The 26,502-nt window shown below is 36.9% G+C and overlaps 2 protein-coding genes across 5 annotated transcripts in view; one reads left to right on the forward strand and one right to left on the reverse strand.

Moving 5' to 3' along the window:
- CASK (calcium/calmodulin dependent serine protein kinase) overlaps positions 1 to 26,502 on the reverse strand; it is a 382,943-nt gene that overhangs the window by 265,147 nt on the left and 91,294 nt on the right. The window lies entirely within an intron of this gene.
- Positions 22,012 to 22,533, forward strand: LOC138930980 (small ribosomal subunit protein uS12). Its single transcript, XM_070291518.1, has one exon. It carries the CDS (start codon positions 22,041 to 22,043, stop codon positions 22,470 to 22,472), a length of 432 nt encoding a protein of 143 aa, XP_070147619.1. The 5' UTR covers positions 22,012 to 22,040; the 3' UTR covers positions 22,473 to 22,533.

A 26,502-nucleotide genomic window follows, 5' to 3' on the forward strand; every position in this document is an offset into this window, starting at 1 on the left:
ACGGAATGTCATATACCCTCTGTTCAACAGGGAATGCTTATCTTTTTATATCTGTTCTGCTGTGTGTTAGTTTACTATGGTGGCTGCATGAAACTACTTCAAACCTTGTGGCTTAAAACAACATCAAGTTGTTCTCACACAGTTCTGGATGTCAGAACTTCAGTGAGTCTTACAGGGTCAATATCAAGTTGTTAGCAGGGTGGTTCCTCTGGAGGCTTAAGTGAAGAATCAGGTCCATGTCTCTCACAGTGTCTAGAGGATGCTGACAATTCCTGGCTCCTGGCCATATCACCCCAATTTCTGCTTGCTTTGTCCAACTGCCTCTTCCTATAGCCAAGTCTCCATCTTCTCACTTATAAATATCCTTGTGAATACATTGAGCCCAACTGTATGATCTAGGCTTCCCTGATAACTCAGTTGGTAAAGAATCTGCCTGCAATGCAGAAGACCCCAGTTTGATTCCTGGGTTGGGAAGATCCCTTGGAGAAAGGAAAGGCTACCCACTCCAGTATTCTGGCCTGGAGAATCCCATGGACTGTATAGGCCATGAGGTTGCAAAGAGTTGGACATGACTGAGCAACTTTCACCTGTATGAGCCAGGATAATCTCCCCATCCTAAAATTTTTTAATTTTATCACATCTGCAAGATCCCTTTTGAATGTACGGTAACATATTCACAAGTTCTGGATTCAGATATCAACATCTTTGGGCTGTGGGGGAGCATCATTCCACCTTGCACACCTGTAATGATAATCATTTTATATGTATGCCTCCCTGACGGCACTATGACTTCCTTTCGGGTGGGTATATTTTTCTCAATACAGTAAGAAATTAATAAAGGTCTGTTAAATAAATCTAACAAAGGATTTACATTGGGAAGTAAGAGTTGAAATAAGACTGGTCTCATAATGTGGGTCTAGATACCGAACATCAGAAAAATCAAACATCAGAATTTTAATTCAATCCTGAAACAATAGGAAAATAGGGAAAACCACTAATAATTACATGTTCCCCAAGATTGGGAAAAATGATGGAAGTTATAATTAAGGAAGATAAAAATGGTAGTAGTTAGCAGAATAAATTAGATGGGATGGAACTAGAGAGTATGCAGTAAGATTCCTACAGTAGTTGGGCAATGAGAAGATTAGGGCCTGACTGAGGTATTGGTAAGTAGGAATGGAAAAGAGAGAGAAAGGTGTAAGATTTATGTTGTTATTAAAAATTATTATAATAACATTATTATAAATGACATTATTAAAAATGATAAATTAGCCTTAATAATGAGACAGCTGGTGGCACTACTCCACAATATATCTGTTAGCATTTATATAATGCATAGTACTGAAGAGATTCACCCTGATCACACCACTGTCCTTATACTTATGCTTTAAACTTTTATTTTCATAGAAACACACTGGCTTTCACTTTAACATACAGAGTGATAATGGTTCCAGCAAAACTCATTTGAACATTCAATATTATTCTACACCATCTATTTAGGTAACATATGTGAAACCCTAATATCACAGGAACAAATACCCAACATGGACTAATCCAATACTGTAAATCAAACCGTAGATCTATTCTATTTAAATGGATGATTCTTCAGGTAGAATTTGACTTTTGAACTTTAATTTTGTGGAAGTGATAAAAATCAATACTAAAAATTCTGCTTTGGAAGAAATAATATTTTGTTACTCAACATTTCAGGGGAATAAGTGGCTCAGATGGTAAAGCATCTGCCTACAATACAGAAAACCTGGGTTCAATCCCTGGGTCAGGAAGATCCTCTGCAGAAGGCAATGGCAACCCACTCCAGTACTCTTGCCTGGAAAATCCCATGGACAGAGGAGCCTGGTAGGCTGCTACAGTCCATGGGGTTGCAAAGACCCGGACACGACTGAGCAACTTCACTCACTCATTCACCGTTTCAGGGGAGTAAGTAATAGGAGAAAAAGACAAGCAAACAAAGCACTGCCAAGTATTACAGATAGGGTTGCTTGATAAGATAGCTCACCACTGTCATACACTCCATCCCCATGCCATCTACTATCTTTCAGCTCCAAGTTCACCCTTCACTGCCTGCCCTGCACTGTTGAAGCTGGACTCTAAGTATTTTTCCAGCTGGCACAAAATTAAGTTTTGTCAGTAAAGGGCACTGGAGGAGAAAGAGGTTTGCCCTTTTGGTTCCAATGTTTTTTTTTTTTTTTTTGGTCAGGCTCCTGCAGTAGGTACAGTTGTATTTGCAGTGCCCACTGCCCAGCAGCACGCAGCACCTATCCATGGGCAGGCAACAAGGCAGCAGAGCTTCCTCCAGCACACTCTCTGGCAGCCAGCTGAAAGTTCAAAGGAGAGACATGTCCTCAACTAAGGATGGCTTCCCCTGGACTTCGGAGGGCAAATTTCCAAGTCCCACCACCACAGTGTCTCAGTGAACTTCTTTCTATCTGTTGACCCAGGGTCATGCCCTCTCCTACAAGGTTTGGATCTCAGCCATGCCAGGAGGGAGGCTAGTCATCTTGGAGTGTTCTGTTTCAGCTCCTGGGTTTGTGGCTGCTCTCTGTCTGCTATTCTTGTATTTTTCAGAGTTCTCTAGTTCTGACTAGCCAATTCCCCCTATTCATGTCTCCAGGTAATAATTTTTTAATATTAAACTTTGCCTGTTCAAATTACTGTTTTGTTTCTGTCTCCTGACTGGACCTTGACTGATACACCACCTCCACTCAGAGGGGAAAGAAAAGGCAAAACCATTCTGAATGGGCTCTAAGAGGCCTTTGAAATGATCAGATTATCTAAAGTGATAAAATATTCCCTGTAGATACCCAAGAAATTCTTTCTGTGGGAGAAATGATTGTCTGGAATTATGGAAATTAAACGGGTCATGTACAGAATCAAAGGAAAGAGAAACATCAGTTTTAGCATTATTTTAGAACATGTGTACACCTGTGGCAGATTCATGTTGATGTGTGGCAAAACCAATATTGTAAAGTAAAATAAATAAAAAAATAAATAAAATCAAACATTTATAAAAATGTATTATAAAACCAACAGCAGCAACTATGTCTCATTTCCTGAATTTTTTACTTTATCTACACCTGCCTATTCTAATGAAATCAAACTAGATCTGCATTCACCTCTAAGGACCTCCACACATGAGAATTTTATGACATGTTCAGGACTCTTGAGCTTTCTGGTATCCACGACACAACTGGTTGACAGATGATTTGTTCTTCCAAATTGTTTTACAGACGTAAAATTCTTACTAAAAATGGAAAACATTTTATAGTTCAAAAGGTAATCAATATCTGTTTCATTATTAATCTTTTGAGAAGACTGCCAAACCATATTACAAAAAATACAGCCTAAAATAATTTCCCTATCTTTTGATTACCAAAAATATTAAAATTCAGTTTTAATAAACAGTGCCAGACTAGATTTTTAAATAGTCTCTTTCTAACTGCAGAACACAATATGTCCTTATTTTGGTCTCCTGTTTATAGTGACAAATTATGCACTGCTGTCATATGTATCCTGAATTGGTACTTGATTTGATTCTTTGGCAGAATTTTAGTACTACTTTAGAATGGAGTAGCTACCAGCTATTACCACCTCACTCAACAATGAAGGCAACTAAGTTTAACACATAAAAATTGGAGAAGGAAGGGCAATCCACTCCAGTATTCTTGCCTGGAGAATTCCATGTACAGAGGAGCCTGGCAGGCCACAGTCCAAGGGGTCACAAAGATTCAGACATGACTGAGTGACTTTCACTTTCAAGTTTAAAAATTACTCAGTGTGGCAGATTAAAGACAGCCAGAAATTAGTCATCATCTCTCCCATTCAGAGGTGAGATCTATGTCCCCTCTCTTTCCATCTTTAGGTGGTCTATATGGCTTCTCTGACCAGTAAAATATAGAGGAAATGAAACTATGCCAGTGAACCTGATGGAGCATTTTCATTAATATATCACCCAAGGAAAAGGTTAGTTTTCATTCCAATCCCAAAGAAGCGTAATGCCAAAGAATGTTCAAACTACCACACAATTGCACTCATTTCACGTGTTAGTAAGGTAATGCTCAAAATGTTTCAAGCTAGGCTTCAGCAGTATGAGAACTGAGAACTTCCAGATGTACAAGCTGGAAGTACAAGCTGCATTTTTAGAAAATGCAGAGGAACCAAAAATCAAATTGACAACATTGGTTGGATCATAGAGAAAGCCAAGAGAATTCCAGAAAAACATCTACTTCTGCTTCATTGACTACGCTAAAGCTTTGACTGTGTGGATCACAACTAACTGTTGAAAATTCTTAAAAGAGATAGGAATACCAGACCACCTCACCCATCTCGTGAGAAACCTGTATGCAGGTCAAAAAGCAACAGTTAGAACTGGACATGGAACAACGGACTGATTCCAAACTGGGAAAGGAATATGACAAGGCTGTATATTGTCACCCTGCTTATTTAACTTATATGCAGAGCACATCATGCGAAATGCTGGGCTGGATGAATGATAAGCTGGAATCAAGACTGCAGCGAGAAATATCAACAACCTCAGATTTGCAGATGATATCACTCTAACGACAGAAAATGAAGAGGAACTAAAGGGCCTCTTGATGAGGGTGAAAGAGGAGAGTGAAAAAGCTGGCTTAAAATTTGACATTCAAAAAACTAAGATCATGGTATTTGGTTCCATCACTGCACAACACATAGAAGGGGAAAAAGTGGAAGCAGTGACAGATTTTATTTTCTTGGGCTCCAAAACCACTGCAGATGGTGACTGCAGCTATGAAATTAAAAGATGCTTGCTCCTTGAAAAGAAAGCTATGATAAACCTAGACAACATATTAAAAAGCAGAGATACCACTTTGCAAAGGACAGTATAGTCAAAACTATGCTCTTTCCAGTAGTCATGTAGAGATGTGAGAGTTGGACTATACAGAAAGCTGAGTGCCGAAGAATTGATGCTTTTGAACTGTGGTGTTGCAGAAGACTTCTGAGAGTCCCTTGGATGGCAAGGAGATCAAACCAGTCAATCCTAAAGGAAATTAACCCTGAATATTCATTGGAAGGACTGATGCTAAAGCTGAAGCTGCAATACTTCAGCCACCTGATGCAAAACGCTGACTCACTGGAAAAGATCCTGATGCTGAGAAAGACTGAGGGCAGGAGGAGAAGGGGGCAACAGAGGATGAGATGGTCACATAGTACCACCAATTCAATGGACATGAATATCAACAAATTCTGGCAGATAGTGGAGGATGCAGGAGCCTCGTGTGCTGCAGTCCATGGGGTTGCAAAGAGTTGGACATGACTGAGTGACTGAACAAAAGCAACAAGGTCCATGTCACCATACCACTGTGGCCTTTAGTTGAGATTGGTTTTAAAATATTGGATTTTGTGGAAGGCTAGACTAATAGTTGTCAAATTTCATTTAAAAGAAGACCTAAATATCACTTTATTATAATTTTATCCCTTTTGTTATTCTTGGCTTAATTTGAATAGTTAATAGGATCTCCTGATAAATTTCCAATTTTTCATGTAAATTGATAAAACTGTTATTAAGTGTTCTGTGCTGAGGCATTAACACTATATTAAGAAAAAAAAAAGTTTTAAAAGATATTAGTAATGTTTTGATTATCTTAAGACCAAACTCCAACAGAAAGTAGCCACCAGGTAAAATCTAAATGGGAAAGGTAAACACACTTGATGATTTCACTTAATAACCCTGAGAGTAAGTTTAAGAAAAAAAAATAAACCTGAAAACACCCTCAAACTAAATGTAAGTGATAGAAATATACACTAAAGAGGGATTTCAATTGGTGAACTAGTCAGATATAGTCAATATACAGTAAGCCAGAAGGTAAAAGGTTAATAAGCCAGCAGGCTTTAATATACACCCCAGACTTGAGTGGAAAGTTATCTTATTAGCCACTCTGGGGGCAGAGAGTTTGTAAAAAGATAACTTCCATTAGCATGCTTGATTATTTTAATTTTTTTTTGGAAATTTGTTTTGTAACAGTATTAGAAGAAAGGGCTTCCCTGGCAACTTAGACGGTAAAGAATCCACTGGCAATGCAGGAGACCCAGATTTGATCCCTGGGTCAGGAAGATCCCCTGGAGAAGAGAATGGCAATCCACTCCAGTATTCTTGCCTAGAGAATCCCATGAACAAAGGAGCCCGGCACGCTACCGTCCATGGCGTTGAAAAAGCAACTAACACACACACTAAAAAAAAAAAAAAATTCCTGTCTTATCAGAGTTTTAAAAACTAACTTTATTATAGCTTTATTATTTTTTTTAAAGGAAGAGGAAATAATTAAACAAATGGAAGTGGCAGACTCAGGTGGGAAAGATGAAGATAACTTCAGAATGAACCTAGGATGAATCACAGTGGAGGACAGGCAAATTACAGCCTACCTACAATGTGCTAAGCAAAGCTGAGGTGCTTCATAGTTTTCATCATCCTTACTCTTTGAACCAGCTCTGAGGGCAGTATTACTACCCTCACTTGACACCTAGGAAAGTTGATGTTTATCAAACTTAAAGTCACATCACACAGGACAGATCTGGAATGTCTGACTCAAACTCTTCCCATGCTTTTCCTATAATGGATCTATAAGAAAACCTGTAAAACCTTTAGCTATAACCCACTTAATATTTAGTAACATCAAACTTTCCATGAATTTAGTAAGAACAAGATAGTATTGTTTTTAGCCTTGTGCAAGACACTGATGTTTTCACATAACATAAAGGGAGATGATGAAATAAAAAAGATAAAGCCTAGATTCCCAAGGTCATTAAAAGAAAAAAATTACTGAAGAAACAAATAATTAAGGTCAGGATGCAAGAAAAACTTAGTAACATTTTCATTCAGATATTAGACGTGCTAAAAATGTATACACTATAGAGACAAATTGGCAAAGCTTTTCAGAAAACCTGTATTGCTTATAAACTTTGCACTAAAAAATGAGTAATTTGGAAATCATTCCCAAACAGAGAAGGAAATGGCAACCCACTCTGGTGTTCTTGCCTAGAAAATCCCACGGACCGAGGAACCTGGCGGGCTACAATCCATGGGGCTGCAAACATCAGAAACAACTCAGTGACTAAAACCACCAACCACCACCCAAACAGTAGTCTTAAAATTCTCTGGTAGGTATTTCTGAAGAGTATACAGAATAGATAAACTCTACCTTGTTTATGGGGATGAAATATAAGTAAAACAAAATAAAGGTAAATACCATAGACAACGCCAGGCCAATTCAAATTTGTGTTTATATGTGCTCAGTTGTGTCCAACTCTTTGTGACTCTTTGGACTGTCAGCTTCCCAGGCTCCTCTGTCCATGGAATTCCCAAGGCAAGAATACTGGACCAGGTGGCCATTTCCTCCTCCAAGGGATCCTCCCCATCCAGGAATGGAACCCACGTCTCCTGGGTCTCCTGCACTGCAGGTGGATTCTTTACCTGCTGAGCCAGCAGGGAAGCCAATTCAAATAGACTAGTGGAATTCTTTCCAAAGATTTCAGAAATGGCACTTCTTCTGTTGAAACTTTAGATTTGCTTTGAACGAAATGCCTCGGCATTATTTCCTAAGCACCCAGTAAAAATACCAAAACAAGATTCATCTGTGTCTTGAGTTGCTCTCCTTGGTTATTTACTATCAAGAACAAGGATTATCTGTCTGGATTACTAGATTTCAAGGTATCCATGTTTGATTCCTATATATACTCACCCTGGTACTTAGCATTCTGCATAGAATAGGTACCTAATGAGCCTTTACCCACTAAGACTGATGAGAACTTCTGTGAACTAATAAACAAGATTCTCACTAGGCAAAATGCAAACATCTAAATGGTCTAGAGAGATCTTTATCTCTGACCAGAAAAGCTGACAAGATAAAATGGTTCCATTCTTTCCCCTAGGACACTGTATACCTATTCCCTGTACATAAGTTGTAAATGTACAGCTAGAATTTTCAGTGAACTCACCCATGTAACCAGTACCCAGATCAAGAAACAGAAGATGACCAGCAAACATGTCAGAAGCCCCTATATTATGCTCCCTGCCAATCACTACCACCCCCAAAAAGTAACTACTATTTTGATGTTAAATGTCATAGATTACTTATGCTGTTTTTGTACTTTAAATAAATGGAATCATAGGTAGGTAGTCTTTCATGCCTGGCTTCCCTCACTCATCATTTTGCTTATGAGATTCATCTGTTTCATGTGTAACAAAGGTTCATCCATCTTCTTTACTTTGTAGTAGGTTGGTGCAAATGTAATTGCGGTTTTGGATTGTGAATTTTAAATCACTACGACTAGGCTCAAACACATCTTTATTAATTAAAATAGGAACCATTACAATCAACGCATTTTTGCCAACAAGAAATAAGTTGGTTTATTCCTGTAGCATGAAAATCTGTGCTTTGGGATTCGACAAACTCTTGGAAAGCATTTTCTGCCTCCTGCTGGTTGTGGAAGCATTTTGCATGCAAAAAGTTGTCGAGGTGCTTGAAGAAGTGAAAACTGGTTGGTGAGAGGTCAGGTGAATATGGCAGATGAGGCAAAACTGCATAGCCCAATTCGTGCAACTTTTGAAGTGTTGGTTGTACAACATGCACTGTTGTGGAGAAGAACTGGGCCCATTTTGTTGACCAATTCTGACTGCAGGCATTTGGTTTTTGGTGTATCTTAACGATTTGCTGAGCATACTTCTCAGATGTAATGATTTTGCCAGGATTCAGAAAGCTATAGTAGATCAGACCAGCAGCAGACCACCAAACAGTGACCAAGACATTTTTTTGATGCAAGTTAGACTTTGGAAAGCGCTTTGGGGCTTCTTCTTGGTCCAACCACTGAGCTGGTTGTCGCTGGTTGTTATACAAAATCCACCTTTCATCATGCAAGAAATGGTTTGTTGTTGTTGCATAGAATAAGAGAAGATGATGCTTCAAAATGACAGTTTTTCTTGATTTGTGGTCAGCTCATGAGGCATCCACTTATCAAGCTTTTGCACCTTTCCAATTTGCTTCAAATGCCTAATGACAGTAGAATGGTCGACACTGAGTTCTTTGGCAACTTCTCATGTAGTTGTAAGAGGATCAGCTTTGATGATCCTCTCAGTTGATTGTTGCCAACTAATGATGGCCAGCTATTATGCTCCTCATCTTCAAGACTGTCTTCTCCTTTGCAAAACTTCTTGAACCACTCCTGCACTGTACGTTCGTTAGCAGTTCCTGGGCCAAATATGTTGCTGATGTTTTGCAAGTTATCTCTGCTGCTTTATAACCCATTTTGAACTTGAATAAGAAAACCACTTGAATTTGCTTTTGGTCTAACATCATTTCCCTTCCCTAATATAAATAAATATAAAATAAACAGCAAGTAATATCATTAGCAAAACAAAACAGAACAAAACAAAACAAAAAAAGCAAGAAATGCACAGTAAAATTATATATAACATAACCAAATTTATTTAAGAATATATTGCAATATCAAACAGCAAAGTTCAACAATGCAAAATGGCAATTACTTTTGCACCAACGGCGATGGCACCCCACTCCAGTGCTCTTGCCTGGAAAATCCCATGGATGGAGGAGCCTGGTGGGCTGCAGTCCATGGGGTCGCGAAGAGTCGGACACAACTGAGAGACTTCACTTTCACTTTCATGCATTGGAGAAGGAAATGGCAACCCACTCCAGTGTTCTTGCCTGGAAAATCCCAGGGACAGGGGAGCCTGGTGGGCTGCTATCTCTGGGGTCATGCAGAGTCAGACATGACTGAAGCGACGCAGCAGCAGCAGCAACAGCACTCCACTGTATGAATATACTACATTTATGCCATTCTACAGCTTTGGACATTTGGATTATTTCCAATTCAGGACTAGTATAATTCTGCTAAAAGCATTCTTGTACATGTTTTTTGGTGGACATATGTTGAGGAATTTCTGATGGGTATATATCTAGGAGTGAAAATGCTAGGTTATTAAAGTATAGATACATCAGTTTTGGTCTATATTCCTAAATAGCTTATCAGAGTGGTTGAACTAATTTATACTCTTATTATAGTAAGAGTTTTGGTGGTTCTATGTCTTCACCAACATTTGTAATTGTCATTTTCAGTTTTTAGTAACATGGTTGGGAAAGCAGTGGTAATACCCTATGGTATTAATTTGCATGTCTCTGATGACTAATGAAGTTGTGTACAGTTTACTAATCATTTGAATAAATTTATTTTCCTGAAATATTTTCTAAGTCTTTTGTCCATTCCTGAGACTTCCTGATTTTTCTCTGGTATCTCTACAGAAATTACTTTGAGGATACCTAGACTTGAATTTCTCATATAAGAAGGGTACCACCCACTACCATAACTAATTATATGACCTCATTATAGCAAGCTGCCAAGCAAGCTTCCACACCAAAGTAGTCTAGATATGCTAGAGTGCTAAGTCAGGTAAGAAGGGATAGATAAGCACAGTATTAAAATCATGTGATAATCAAAGTATTAGAATTAGGACTCCAACTTTGGAGTTGTAACCATCAAAGTGTAATAACAGCCTATTTACTTTTTACAGATGTAATCTTTGCAAAAGAGCATAACCTTTCTTCTGCTCATCAACTATTACATTGTTTTTTTATTTTGTTATCCCGAGTATGTGTGAGTGAGTGAGTTTGTGTGTGGGCATGCCCAGTCATTTCTGATTCTCTGTGACCCCATAGACTATACCCTATCAGGCTCCTCTATCTGTGGAATTTTCCAGGCAAGAATACTGTAGTGGGGTGCCATCTCCTCCAGAGGAGTTGGTATCAATATAATTCTGAGACTTGGTGTTTCTTTTTTCTGTTGGAACCATATGTTATATTTTATTTATGTGCTCAGTTGTATCCAATTCTCTGCAATCCCATGGACTTGTAGCCTGCCAGGCTCTTCTGTCCATGGAATTTCCCAGCCAAGAATACTGGAGTGGGTGGCCATTTCCTGCTCTAGGGGATCTTCCTGACCCAAGGATCAAACCCACATCTCCTGCATTGGCAGGTGGTTTCTTTACCATTGACCACCTGCAAAGCTCATCCCTAGAATCTTCAGTAAATTCACAAAACTTACATGATATTCCTTCACTCACTCAGTAAACATGTACTGAATATCTACTTTGTGTCAGATATAGGTCTAGATGTTCAGAGTAAAGTTGTGAAGAAAACAAGGAAAAAATTCTGTTTCCAATCCACACACACATTTTGTTTGTGGCACAGGAGGCATATGAACACAAAGGTAGCTACACTCTAGGATACAATGCCCAAGGACTAACAGTCTGACATGTATGGAAAAAATGGGCATTAGAGGCCAAAAGGCAGACCAGCTTGGGTTCAACTGGCTCTATCATTTCTGTTCATCAATCAAAAAGTTCTCTCACTTCTCTAATCCTCAATATCCTCATATACAAAATGTAGGTAACATATATTTTGCAGGATTTCTTGGAAGAATAGATGAGATGACATATATAAACAATACCTAACAACAGGCCTACCATTTTAAACAGTGAAGGATCTGGACATGGCAGTGATGAAAAGGGGGATATGCCTATTCATTTGGTTACTGGTGAAATCTTCACTACAAAGAGAAACAAAATCGGTTCTGTTTATACACAGAGAAACAAAATTGATTCTGTTTATACATACATGCTGCTTTTTTTGATGTACTACTACCAAAATCATTTAATTATAATTATACAGTCAGTTATTCATGCTGCTGAGGAGGTGAGCAGTTAAGATTACAAAGCAAAAATTCATATGACAGAAAATTTTTTATTTTTTTTAACCACTCAGCAAAAATTTAGTGGCTAAGTTTACTATCAAGCTAAGTAAATCTCCAAACCCAGCCATTCGCCTTGTGTAAATCAAATTTAGGCTTTAGCCAAATTACAAATTATTTCCAATCAAGGTCTTTGAAGACTCAGAAGTTGATTCCAAGCTTATCCATGAAAGATTCTACTGTAAAAGTTTGATTTTTACTTATATAGTCCTTGGGTATATCCTCTTTCTAACTCTAAGTACCTATGATTTTCTATGAGACTAAAAATAAATGGAATCTCAAATGAAAGGTACAGTTTTTATCCAAATAATGTCCTAAGAAATAATTTCTACTGGGTTGTTTTATAAGTGATGGAACTGGTTTCTAAAAGGAGAGTAACCTAATAATAGGAACCAGCAATTCGAGACTCTCCACTGATGAAGACTGACCTAGATTTGAAGGCCCTGATTACAGATCACCATAACAAATGTAATACTGAAAAAGTCTGAAATACTAAGGGAATTACCAAATGTGACATAGGGACATAAAGTGGGCAAACACTTTGGGAAAATAGTGCTGATATATAGACTTGTTCAAGGTAGGGTTGACAAAAAACCTTCAATTTGTAAAAAATGCAGTATCTGCAAAGTTCAATAGAGCAAAGGGCAATAAAACAAGGTATGTCTATATATATTGTTGATTCATTAATATTGACCTTCGGCCAACAGTCCTATAACTCATGCCTGACTAAGCTTATCTAACACTTGAATTTTCTCTGTAGGGCACAATGCAACCTTACTGTGCTTATGAACACTAGACAATACTTTTAGTACTATTCTTGGGGACCACTTGAAGCAGCAAACTAACACAAAGATGTAAATATATATATATATAGCACTAAATAGATCATAAAAGAACCCTTGTTTATATCATGAGAGCCAGAACAAGAAGGCAGAGTGTGGCTTGTTCGACCTCATCTGGGAATGTGTGCACAGAGTGATTCAAATTTTTTGCCACTCTGCACATGTCTGTGAATGACTGTGATAGTGCCAAGCCTATTCATTTTGGGGTTACAAATAAATTTTAGCCAGTAAGTAAATTTGCAAATACAGACTCTCTGAATCGGGATAGACTATCCATAAATGTTCACAGCAGCATTATGCATAATAGCTAAAAAGATGATACAATCCAAATGTCATTAACTAATACATGAATATATAAAATGTATATCCACACAAGGGAATGTTATTCGGCTCTATAAAGGAATGAAGTACTGGTATATGCTACAACTTGGATGAACCCTGAAGATATGTTAAGTGAAAGAAGCCAGGTGCAAAGGTCACATATTGTATGCTTCTATTTATACAGAATGTTCTCAATAGGCAAATCCACAAGAGAGAGAAAGCAGATAAGTGGTTGACAGAGGCTAGGGAGGGGTTAGATAATATGTGTCTACTAATGGGAACGGGGTTTCTTTTAGGGGTGATGAAAATGGCCTGGAAATAGACAGTGGTGAGGGTTGCACAAGTCTGTGAATATACTAAAAGCAAATGAATTGTATAATTTAAAGAGGTAAATTTTATGGGATATGAATTTATCAAAAAAAGCTATTATGAAAATAGACCCCACTCCAAATATGCTCAAATTTTTGTGGCTTAATTATCCATTTTGTGAATGAGCATATAGATCATGAGAAAAGTTTAAAAAGTTTTTCATTTTAAAATTACTGTACTTAACAGAAAGTACAAGATAGTACAGAGAGGTTCTTAACTCACTCTCTCCCTGATGTAGCTAAGTGAAAGTGTTAGTTGCTCAGTCATGTCCGACTCTGCAACCCCAGGGACTGTAGCCCACCAGGCTCCTCTGTGCACGGGATTCTCCAGGCAAGAAAACCGGAGTCGGTTGCTATTCCCTTCTCCAGAGGGTCTTTCTGACCCAGCAAGCGAACCTGGGTCTCCCGTATTGCCAGCAGATCCTTTACCATGTGAGCCACCAGGGAAGATTCCTTATGTACCTAACTAGTACAATATAAAAACTGGGAAAGTGAAATTGGTTAAAAAAACAAACAAACAAACAAACAGGCCTTATTCAGATTTCACCAGTTTTACATGAACTCATGCGTATGTATAGAGCTAATCAGTTTTATCACAATGTGTAAATTCGCATAGTAACCACAACAGAGACACATAACTGTTCCACAAAGATCCCGCACAACAATCCTAACATACTACCCTTTATAGTCACACCTACCCCTCTTCATGCTCCTCACACAAGCTTTGTGGTCCCCAGCACCTGACAGTCAATAATCTGTCTTCCAGTTCTATAACTGTATCACTTTGAAACCTATACAAAGAATATGACCTTTACAAACAGTTTTTTTTAATACAGCATTAATTCCCTTGAGACTTTTAAATACATCATAATTCCCAAATTCCCAAGTAGCTGTATGCGTCCATAGGTTTCTAGTCTTTTTTCTTCTTTCTGCTGAGTAGTAGTCCACAGTATGGATGTACCACAATTTGGTTTGTCATTAACCCATTGCAGGACATTTCAGTTCTTTCTAAATTTTACCTCTTTCAGACAGAACCGCTATGAAAACCTGATTGCAGGTGTTGGTGTGAAAACAGGTTTTCCTTTCTCTGGGATGTACATTTCCCTGGAGTACAATACCTAGATTGTATGGCAAATTGTTTTTCCATAGTGATTCTTCACTTTCACTTTTCACTTTCATGCATTGGAGAAGTAAATGGCAACCCACTCCAGTGTTCTTGCCTGGAGAGTCCCAGGGACGGGGGAGCCTGGTGATTACACAACTGTAAATTCCAAACAGCAACATATGAAAGATGCAGTTTCCCTATATCCTTGCCAGATATGGTACTAAACTATCATTTTCAAAAATTTCAGCTGTTCTAGTAGTTGTGTAGTGATACCTCACTGTGTCTTAAATTTGTACTTCTCTAATGATGTCAAACATATTTTCATGTGCTTGGGAGGAACCTGTATAATCCTTTTTGGGAAAATGTTTCTTTTACCCACTGCCTAATTAGATGATTTCTCTCCCTCAATCCCTACTTCCTCCTGTACATGCACATGCTCTTTGTCTATCTCCCTTTATTACTGTTGAGATTCTGTTTTTTTAAATCTACAAACTGTGAATTTGGTATCATGTCTAAGACCTTAGTCTACCAGGTCCCAAAGATTTTCTAGTATGTTGTTAAAAAGTTCTGGAGTTTTATGTTTTACACGTAAATCTACCATTCAGTTTGAAATAATTTTTATATAAGATGTGAGGTTTATGTTGAGGTACAATTTTTGGCCTTTGGATAGCTAATTGCTCTACTACTGTTAAAATATAAACAGTATCTGTTTCTATTTGTTTCTATCAATTTCTATTTCCCTATCTGTTCTTCATTGAATAGGATTTGAACCTTTCTCAAATATCAGTTGGTTGTATCTACGTGGGGCTACTTCTGGGCAATCTAATGTGTTGCAATGAACTATGTGTCTATCCCTCTGCCAGTACTACACTTAAATAACTATAGCCATATAAGTCTTAAAATGGGGTGAATGATTTGTCTCATTTATCATTTTTTCAAAATTTCCTATGTTTTTGTCTTTCCATGTATATATGAGGATAAGCTTTCTATATCCACAGCAAAACTTCCTGGGGTTTTAACTGGAACTGGAGCAAATCTAGAGAGTAATTTGGGGAGAAATGACATCTTTACTATATTGAGCCTTCCAATCCATGAACAGAGTACATTTCTCCATTTATTTAGATCTTTTATTTCTTTCTGTAGTTTTTTAAACATACACGGCTTCTACAGGTTTAGTGGGATTTATACCTAAGAATTTCATTTTGCTTTGGGTGATTGCAAATAGTATTTTGTTTTTAACTGTAGTTTCTAGGTGTTCTTTGCTAGTATATAGGGATACAGAAATATAATTTTGTTATGTTCATCTCATATTATTGATAAACTCACATTAGCTTTAAGAGGCTTGTTTTTTGGTGATTGTGATTTTGTACAAAAACTTTCATGTCATTTGCAAACACGAGCAATTTCATTTCTTCCTTTCCAATCTAAATGCTTCTATTTCCTTTTCCTGTCTGAGGTGGCTTTCAGCATTAGGCTTAATAAGAATGGTCACCGTACACATCCTTTGTTCCCATTCTGAGGAGAAAAGCATTTTGAGTAAAATTTTCCAAAAGATGTAAGGTCTAGATTCTAGATTGTCTAGATTCTTCAATCTAGATTCAATGTCTAGATTCTTCTTTTTGGCATGTGGATATCTAGATGTTCAGGCAGCATTTGTTGAAAAGACTATCCTTTCTCCATTAGATTCCTTTGGCTACTTTGTTAAAGACCAGCTGACTCTATTTGTATGGATCTATTTCCGGGCTCCTTTTTATATTCCACTAATCTATTTGCTGACTCTTTAACAAATACCACACTGATTATTGAAGCTTTAAAGTAAGAATTGAAATTGAATAGTGTCAGTCCACCAACTACGTTCTTTTCATCTTCTTTGATTTCTACCATGAGTTTTACATAATTTTCTTTGTATAGAGCTTGTATGTTTTATTAAATTTACACATTTAAGTATTTCAGTATTTTTAGTGCTAATGTAATGGCACTGTATTTTGAATTTTAAATTCCAATTGCACATTGTTGATATACAGGAAAACAGTTGACTTCCATATAGCAACCGTGGGACTTGAAATCTTTCTACAATCACTCATTAGTTTTACGGGGTTCTTGTTGATTTTTTGAGATTTTCTACATAGGCAGTCATATCATCTGATGATAAAGTTTTATTTCTTCTTTCCTAAACTATATAGCATTAATTTCCTTATCCTGTTATATTGCATTAGCTAGGACTTCCACACAGGAAGTTGTGGTAAGCAAGGACATCCTTGCTTTGTTCCCAATTTAAGAGAGAAAGCATCTACCGTATTACCAATAAGTATAATGTTGGCTATAGGGTTGTTGGTTTTTTAAATAGCTCCTCTTTATTATGTTGAAGAAGTTTCCTTCTATTCCTATGCTGCTGGAAGTTTTTATTCATGAATGGGTACTGGATTCGACAAATACTTTTTCTGCATCTATTGATATGATCAAGTGATTTTTCTTCTTTGTCCTATTGACATGATAGCTTACAGTAATTGATTTTTGAATGATGAACCAGCCCACTGTACCCTTCATTTCTTTTTAATACAGGAATAATATCTACTGTAAGTAATGTTTCATTTTGTTTATCCATTCATCAGTTGATAAACCTTTCATTTGTTTCCACAGTTAGGATACAGTGAATGAATAATGCTGCTATAAAGATTTCTGTACCAGATTTTCCATCAACACATATTTTCAACACTCAGGAACATACCTTGGAGCGGAATTGCTAGGTTATAGCATAAGTCTATGTTTAACTTTTGAGGAATTGCCACACTGTTTTCCACAGTAGTTCTACCATTTTATATTCCTGCCAGTAATGTATGAGGATTCCAACTTTTCCATACCCCTGCCAACATATGTCACTGTCTTTTAGAGTATATCCATCCTAGTAGGTGTATAGTGGTATCTCATTATGGTTTAGATTTCCATTTCCCTAATGATGCTGAGCATACTTTGACATGTTTATTGTCAACCCTTAAATCTTCCATCCCCAAGGAAAAGAAATGCAAAAAAGCAAAATGGCTGTCTGAGAAGGCCTTATAAATAGCTGTGAAAAGAAGAGAAGTGAAAAGCAAGGGTGAAAAGGAAACATACCCATTTGAACGCAGAGTTCTAAAGAATGGCAAGGAGAGATAAGAAAGCCTTCCTCAGTGATCAGTGCAAAAAAATAGAGGAAAACAATAGAATGGGAAAGACTAGAGATCTCTTCAAGAAAATTAGAGATACCAAGGGAACATTTCATGCAAAGATGGGCTTGATAAAGGACAGAAATGGTATGGACCTAACAGAAGCAGAAGATATTAAGAAGAGGTGGCAAGAATACACAGAGGAACTATACAAAAAAGATCTTCATGACCCAGATAATCATGATGGTGTGATCACTCACCTAGAGCCAGACATCCTGGAATGTGAAGTCAGGTGGGCCTTAGGAAGCATCACTACGAACAAAGCTAGTGGAGGTGATGGAATTCCAGTTGAGCTATTTCAAATCCTAAAAGATGATGCTGTGAAAGTGCTGCATTCAATATGCTAGCAAATTTGGAGAACTCAGCATGGCCACAGGACTGGAAAAGGTCAGTTTTCATTCCAATCCCAAAGAAAGGCAATGCCAAAGAATGCTCAAACTACTGTACAATTGCACTCATTTGACTGTAAAGTCACATGCCAGTGAAGTAATGCTCAAAATTCTCCAAGCCAGGCTTCAGCAATATGTGAACCGTGAACTTCCAGATGTTCAAGCTGGATTTAGAAAAGGCAGAGAAACCAGAGATCAAATTGCCAACATCCATCAGATCATCGAAAAAGCAAAAGAGTCCAGAAAAACATCTACTTCTGCTTTATTGACTATGCCAAAGCCTTTGACTTTGTGGATCACCACAAACTGTGGAAAATTCTGAAAGAGATGGGAATACCAGACCAGATCACCTTACCTACCTCTTGAGAAATCTGTATGCAGGTCAGGAAGCCACAGTTAGAACTGGACATGGAATACCAGACTGGTTCCAAATAGGAAAAGGAGTACATCAAGGCTGTATACTGTCACCCTGCTTATTTAACTTATATGCAGAGTACATCATGAGAAATGCTGGGCTGGATCAAGCACAAGATAGAATCAAGACTGCCAGGAGAAATATTAATAACCTCAGATATGCACATGACACCACCCTTATGGCAGAGAGTGAAGAAGAACTAAAGAGCCTCTTGATGAAAGTGAAAGAAAAGAGTGAAAAAGTTGGCTTAAAGCTCAACATTCAGAAAACTAACATCATGGCATCTGGTCCCATCACTTCATGGCAAATAGATGGGGAAACAGTGGAAACAGTGACAGACCTTATTATCTTGGGCTCCAAAATCACTGCAGATGGTGATTACAGAAACATGAAATTAAAAGACGCTTACTCCTTAGAGGAAAAGTTATGACCAACCTAGACAGCATATTAAAAAGCAGAGACATTACTTTGCCACTAAAGGTCTATCTAGTCAAGGCTATGGTTTTTCCAGTAGTCATGTATGGATGTGAGAGTTGGACTATAAAGAAAGCTGGGCACTAAAGAATTGATGCTTTTGAACTGTGGTGTTGGAGAAGACTCTTGAGAGCCCCTTGGACTACAAGGAGCACCAACCAATCCATCCTAAAGGAAATCAGTCCTGAATATTCATTGGAAGGGCTGATGCTGAAGCTGAAACCCTAATACTTAGGACACCTGATGCAAAAAACTGACTCATTTGAAAAGACTTTGATGCTGGGAAAGACTGAAGGTGGGAGAAGGGGACAACAGAGGATGAGATGGTTGGATGGCATTACCAACTCAATGGACGTGAATTTGAGTAAACTCCACGAGTTGGTGATGGACAGGGAGGCCTGGCATGCTGTGGTCCATGGGGTCGCATAGAGTTGGACACAATTGAGTGACTGAACTGAACTGAAATCTTTGAAGAAATATCCATTCAAATCAATTATTGATTTTAATTGAGTATCTTTTTATTGACTTTTCAGAGGTCTTTGTATATTTCATATAATAAATCCTTCTTAGATACATGATTTGGAAATGTTTTCTCCCATCCTGTGTCTCATCTTTTCACTTTCTTGACAGTGTCCTTTGAAGCACAAAAGTTTTCCATTTTGATGAAGTCCAAATTATTTATGTTTTTCTTGGTTGCTTGTGCTGTAGGTTTCATACCTACAAAACCATTACTTAATTGAAGGTCATAATTTATTCTCATGTTATCTCCTAAAAGTTTTATAATTTTAACTCCCATATTTAAATATTTATCTATTTTGAATTAATTTTTGTATATAGTACATGATAGGGGGCCAGCCTTGTGTTTTTGTCCACCTTCCTAGTACCTCTGATTTGGAGAGATTATTCTTACTTTATTGAATCACCTTGGTACTGTTGTGGAAAATAATGTGACTGTAAATGTATGGCTTATTATTAGATTCTCAATTCATTTCCATTAGTCTATATGTCAATCCTTTATGCCAGTACCACACTATATGTATTAAAGTAGCTTTGCAGAAAACTTTAAAGGGGGAAAATGTGAGTCCAACTTTGTCCTTTCCCCTCAAGATTATTATGGATGTTTGGTGTTCCCTTTGCTTTTTGTGTGAATTTTATAACAAGCTTTGCAATTTCTATAAAAATGATGGCAAGGATTTTGGGCAGGGATTGCATCAAATTTGTAGATCAATCTGGGAATACTATTATCTTAACAATATTAGGTTTTCTGAATGATGAACATGGGATGGATCTCCATTTACTATATCTTTCATTTTTCAATAATATTTTATCTTTTTCATTAAAAAGATTGTTTTCGGCTGCACTGGGTCCTCATTGCTGTGCACAAGCTTTCTCTAGTTGCAGAGAGCAGGACCTGTGTGTTGCATTCTGTGAGCTTCTCACTGCAGTGGCTTCTCTTGTGGAGCACAGGCTGTAGGTACTTGTGCTCCAGTAGTTGCCATACGTGGGCTCAGAAGTTGTGGCTTGTGGGCTCCACAGTGCTAGCTCTGTAGTTGTGGCACACAGGCTTTATTGCTCCACAACATGTGGGAGATCCTCAAACCAGGGATGGAATTGTATACCACTAGACCACTTGGGAAACCCCTCAGCAATATTTTATTCTTTTCAGTTTACAAATATTATATTTAATATGTCCTTGGTCAAATATGATAATTATTTTATTCTCTTCAGTGCTATATTAAGTACATTTGTAGTCTTAAATTCATTTTTATATTGATCCTGTATCCTGCAACCTTCCTAAACACATTTATCAAAATTATATCAAATATACATTTTTGGTGGATTTTTTAGAGTGCCCTACATACATGATCAAGTCTTCTGCAAACAGAAGAAGTTTTATTTCTTCCTTTCCAACCTGGATACATTTTTTTTTCTTGCATAATTTCCTGACTGAAATTTCCAGTATAATGTTGTATAACGGTACTAAGCATTGACATCTTTGGTTCAGTCATACATGATCAAATATGAAGTTAGTACTATTTTTCTTAAATGCTTTTACTCACATTGAAAAAGTTCCCTTCAACTCCCAGTTTGTTGAGTGTTTTTTCATCATGAAAGAATATTGGATTTTGTTAAGTGCCTTTTCTGTATCTATTGAGATGATCATATGGATTTTGTCTTTTATTCTATTAAGATATATCACATATTGATTATTTAAAATGTTCAACCAAGCTTGTATTTTGAGTATAAACTCCACTTACTCACTGCATACAATGCCTTACAAAATAGCTTGAGATAATTAACATACCATACATTTTGCCTACAAAATGTACAATTTAATGGATTTTAGCATATTCAGTCATGTAATCACCACATTAAATTTTTGATCATTTAATTACCTCAGAAAGAAAACCTATACCCATTAAAAGTACTCTCTACATTCCACTTTTCTCCAGATCTTGGCAGCCACTTATCTACTTTCTTCTGTTACTATATGTTTGCCTATTTGAGACATTTTAAATCAAGAGCATATATAATATGTGGTCTCTTGTGATTAACTTCTTTCATTTAGCATGATGTAGTCAAGATTTATCCATGTTGTAGATTATATTAATATATGTTTCCTTTTAATTGCTGAATAACACTCCATTTGATGGATATACCACATTTTCTCTAACCATTCATCAGCGGACATTTGGGTTCCCACTTTTAGCTATTATGAATAATGCTATTAATATTCTTATACAAGGTTTTCTGTGGACATGTTTTATTTCTTCTGGGTTTATGCCTAAGAGTGAAATTGCTGGGTTATATACTAACTTGAGTTTTTAACTTTTCAAAGAACCGTAAAACATTTATGTGCTGGTGGATCAGATGGGCTAGTATTTTTCTGAGGACAGATGTGCTAATATATTCATCATATGTGATATTTTTTCGTGTTTTCTTCTCTTGTGGTGTCTTTGTCTAGTTTTATTACTGGGGTTACCTTAGGCCTCATAGAATAAGTTGAGAAGTATTCCTACTTCTAATTTTTTAGAAGAATCTGTGAAGGAATGGTATAAATCCTTTTAAAGTGTAGTACAGCTCTTTCGCTCAGGCCCGTGGCGCCGGCAGGATGGGCAAGTGTCGCGGTCTTCGTACTGCCAGGAAGCTCCGTAGCCACCGACGAGACCAGAAGTGGCATGATAAGCAGTACAAGAAAGCCCATCTGGGCACAGCCCTGAAGGCCAACCCTTTTGGCGGCGCTTCTCACGCCAAGGGAATTGTGCTGGAAAAAGTAGGAGTTGAAGCCAAACAGCCAAATTCTGCTATCAGGAAGTGTGTCAGGGTTCAACTAATCAAGAATGGCAAAAAAATCACTGCTTTTGTACCCAATGATGGTTGCTTGAATTTTATTGAGGAAAATGATGAAGTTCTGGTTGCTGGATTTGGTCGCAAAGGTCATGCTGTTGGTGACATTCCTGGAGTCCGCTTTAAGGTTGTCAAAGTAGCCAATGTCTCTCTTTTGGCTTTGTACAAAGGCAAGAAGGAAAGACCAAGATCATAAATTTTGATGATGAAAGCGCGATAGTAATAAATTTTCCTATACCAAAAAAAAAAAAAATAAAGTGTAGTACAGTTCACCAGTGAAGTCACCAAGGTCTGAACTTTATATGGAAAATTTATTACATTTTCAGTCTCTTTTCTCATTAAAAGTCCATCCACATATTCCTTCTTGACTCAGCTTTGGTAGCTTGCCTCTTTCTAGAAATTAATCTGTTTCATCTAGCTTATCTAGTTTGTTGGTATAGAATTGTTCATAGTATTCTTACTTTTTTTTTTTTTACTTTTGCAATGTCATTCCTGATTAGTTTGAATCAGCTCTCTAATTCTTGGTCAGACTAGATAAGAACTACTCAGTTTGGGGTGTCTTTTTAAAGAACTTTTAGTTTCATTGATTTTCTCTATTGTTTTCTGTTCTTCCATTTATTTATCTTCTAATCTCGATTATTCCCTATTTCTGCCTGCTTTGGGTCCAGATTTCTAGTTTCTTGAAGTGAAAAGTTAGGTTACTGATCTTCTGTTCAATATAGGCATTTATAAAAAAATTTCCCACAAAATTTTGCATGTTGTGTTTCCATTTTCATTTACCTCAAAGTATTTCAATTTTTTCTTTGACTCATTGGCTATTTGACAGTGTGAGGTTCAATTTCCATGTAATCGTGTTTTCCCCAAATTTCCTTCTGTTACTGATTCCTAATATCATTCCTTTGCGGTCAAAGACTATATATGATTTCAATCCTTTAAATTTTATTAATACATATTTGATGTGCTAGCATTTATACTATATAATGTTCTATGTGTACTAATAAGAATGTTTATTCTCCTGTTGTTGGTTGAAATGTTCTATAGGTGTCTATCAGCTCTAGTTGGTTAGTGTTATTCAAGTCTTCTCTTTTATTGATCCTCTATCTAGTTGTTATATTGATAACTGCAAATTAGTCAATGAAGTCTCCAACTATTATTGCTAAAATTTCTATTTCTCCCTTCAGTGCTGCCTGGTTTTGTTCTATATAATTTGGGGCTCTGCTGTTAGGTGCATATATGTTTATAACTATTGTATCTTCAAGATGAACAAACCATTTTATCATTATAAAATATCCTTTATCTCTAAGTAACAATTTCTGTTTTAAAGTCTATTTTATCTGATATTATTACAGCCACACTAGCTCTCTTTTGGTTACTGTTTGCATGGTATACCTTTTTCTATTCATTTATTCTCAACCTAGTGGTGCCTTTGTATCTAAAGTGTGTCTCTGTTTCCAAAGCAAAGAAAACCATAAACAAAATGAGAAGACAGCTAACAGACTGAGAGAAAATATTTGCAAACAGTGTAACAGACAAGGGCTTAATTTACAAAATATACAAACAGTTGAGTTATAAATTAAAAAAAAAAACCCCAATCAAAAAATGGGCAGAAGATGTAAACGGACATTTTTTTCAGAGAAGACATGCAGATGGTCAATAAACACATGAAAAGATGTAACTCACTGCTAATTATTAGAGAAATCCAAATCAAAACTACAGTGAGATACCACTTCACATGAGTCATAATGGCCATCATTAAAAAGTCTACAAATAATAAATGTTGGAGAAGGTGTGCAGAAAAGGGAAGCTCTTACACTACTGGTGGGAATGTAAACAAGCTGGACCATTATGGAAAACAGTATGGAGGTCCCACAAAAAACTAAAAATATAGTTGCCGTATGATCCAGCAATCCCATTCCTTGGCATATATCTAGACAAAACTATAATTTCAAAAAATACATGCATTCCTATGTTGATAGCAGCACTATTTAAAATAGCCAGGACATGTAAGTAACCTAAATATCCATTGACAGATGAATGGATAAAGAAGATGTGATATATATATACAATGGGATATTAGCCATTTGCAGCAACATGGATGGATTTAAGAGATCATCATGCTAAGTGAAATCACTCAGAAAGAAGAAAGACAAATACCATATGTTAACATTTATATGTGGGATCTAGAATATGACTCAAATGAACTTATCTATAGAACAGTCCAACAGACATAGAGAACAGACTTGTGGTGGCCAAGGGGGAGGGAGTTGGGGAGGAAAGGATTGGGAATTTAGGATTAGTAGATGCAAACTATTATACATACAAGGGATAAACAACCAAGGTCCTACTGTAGAGCACAGGGACCTATATTCAATTTCCTGTGATAAACCACAATGAAAAATAATATGAAAAAGAATATATATGTATAACTGAATCAACACAACATTTAAATCAGCTATACTTCAAGAAAGTTACAAACAATAAATGCTGGAGAGGGTGTGGAGAAAAGGGAACCCTCTCCACTGTTGAAAGGAATATAAATTGATACAGCCACTATGGAGAACATTATGGAGGTTCCTTAAAAAACTAAAGATAGAACTACCATATGACCCAGTAATCCCACTACTGGGAATATACCCCGAGAAAACCATGATTCAAACTGACACATGTACCGCAACGTTCACTGCAGCACTATTTATAACTGCCAGGATACAGAAGCAACTTGGATGTCCACTGAAAGATGAGTGGATAAAGAAGTTGTACAAATACACAAAAAAGTAAACTTTAAATTGGTGGATTAGCAGAGTAAGAGATAAACTATCAATTAAAATACGTGCTAAGATAATAAAAAATGGATTTCATTAATAGGGGTATGTATTTAAGTAGGAAAATATCCTCCAATCCTAATATAAATTCACTCAGCTTTCATTTAATATAAGCTTCTTTTTCATCTCATGCTCCTAAACATCAACTTCACTTTTTCATACATGTGAAATAATAACTTCTTAACCATTTAGGAATAATATGCTTTTAGGAATCTAATAAGAACTTAGACTTTCTAGGAAAATGAATATATGTATATGAATATATATAAAACCCTTACAATTTAAGGGTTTCTTGGATATTCTGCAGCCTATAAGTTAAGATCCCCTATGGAAAAAAATTATGATTTTAATGGGAAAATACAGAACAGATATTCAAATAATTATAATATCTTATCTTCAATAGAGCAATGAGAATGTAAAATATTAAAACATATATGCTGCTGCTGCTAAGTCGCTTCAGTTGTGTCCGACTCTGTATGACCCCATAGACGGAAGCCCACCAGACTCCCCCGTCCCTGGGATTCTCCAGGCAAGAACACTGGAGTGGGTTTCCATTTCCTTCTCCAATGCATGAAAGGAAAAGTGAAAGCAAAGTCGCTCAGTCATGTCTGACTCTTAGCGACCCCATGGACTGCAGCCTACCAGGCTCCTCATCCATGGGGTTTTCCAGGCAAGAGTATTGGAGTGGGTTGCCATTGCCTTCTCCATAAAACATATATAGGTGGTCTCTAATTACTATACATATTTCATTTCAAAAGCTAATTTGTAAATTATATATTTAGAATTTATTACTCATTTTTTTCTTATAAAAATATTAGAAACAATGATTGGGGACTATTAAATTGCAAGTCTCTTAAGAACAGATGCTCTTAAGATAGATAACTAATAAGGACCTGCTGTATATAGCACAGGAAACTCTTCTCAGTACTCTGCAATGACTTGTATGGGAAAAGAATCTGAAAGAGTGGATATTTGCATATGTATAACTGAATACAGTTTGGTGTATAGCAGAAATCAACACAACATTGTATATCAACTATATTCTAGTAATTAAAAAAATAGGTGCTAAAAAGCCTCTTGATGAAAGTGAAGGAGGAGAGTAAAAAAGTTGGCTTAAAGCTCAACATTCAGAAAATGAAGATCATGGCATCTGGTCCCATCACTTCATGGGAAATAGATGGGGAAATAGTGTCAGATTTAATTTTTTTGGGCTCCAAAATCACTGCAGATGGTGACTGCAGCCATGAAATTAAAAGACCTTACTCCTTGGAAGGAAAGTTATGACCAACCTAGATAGCATATTCAAAAGCAGAGATATTACCTTGTCAACAAAGGTCCATCTAGTCAAGGCTATGGTTTTTCCAGTGGTCATGTATGGATGTGAGAGTTGGACTGTGAAGAAAG

Source organism: Ovis canadensis, chromosome X (genome assembly GCF_042477335.2).
Source record: "Ovis canadensis isolate MfBH-ARS-UI-01 breed Bighorn chromosome X, ARS-UI_OviCan_v2, whole genome shotgun sequence".
Taxonomy (NCBI): Eukaryota; Metazoa; Chordata; class Mammalia; order Artiodactyla; family Bovidae; genus Ovis; species Ovis canadensis.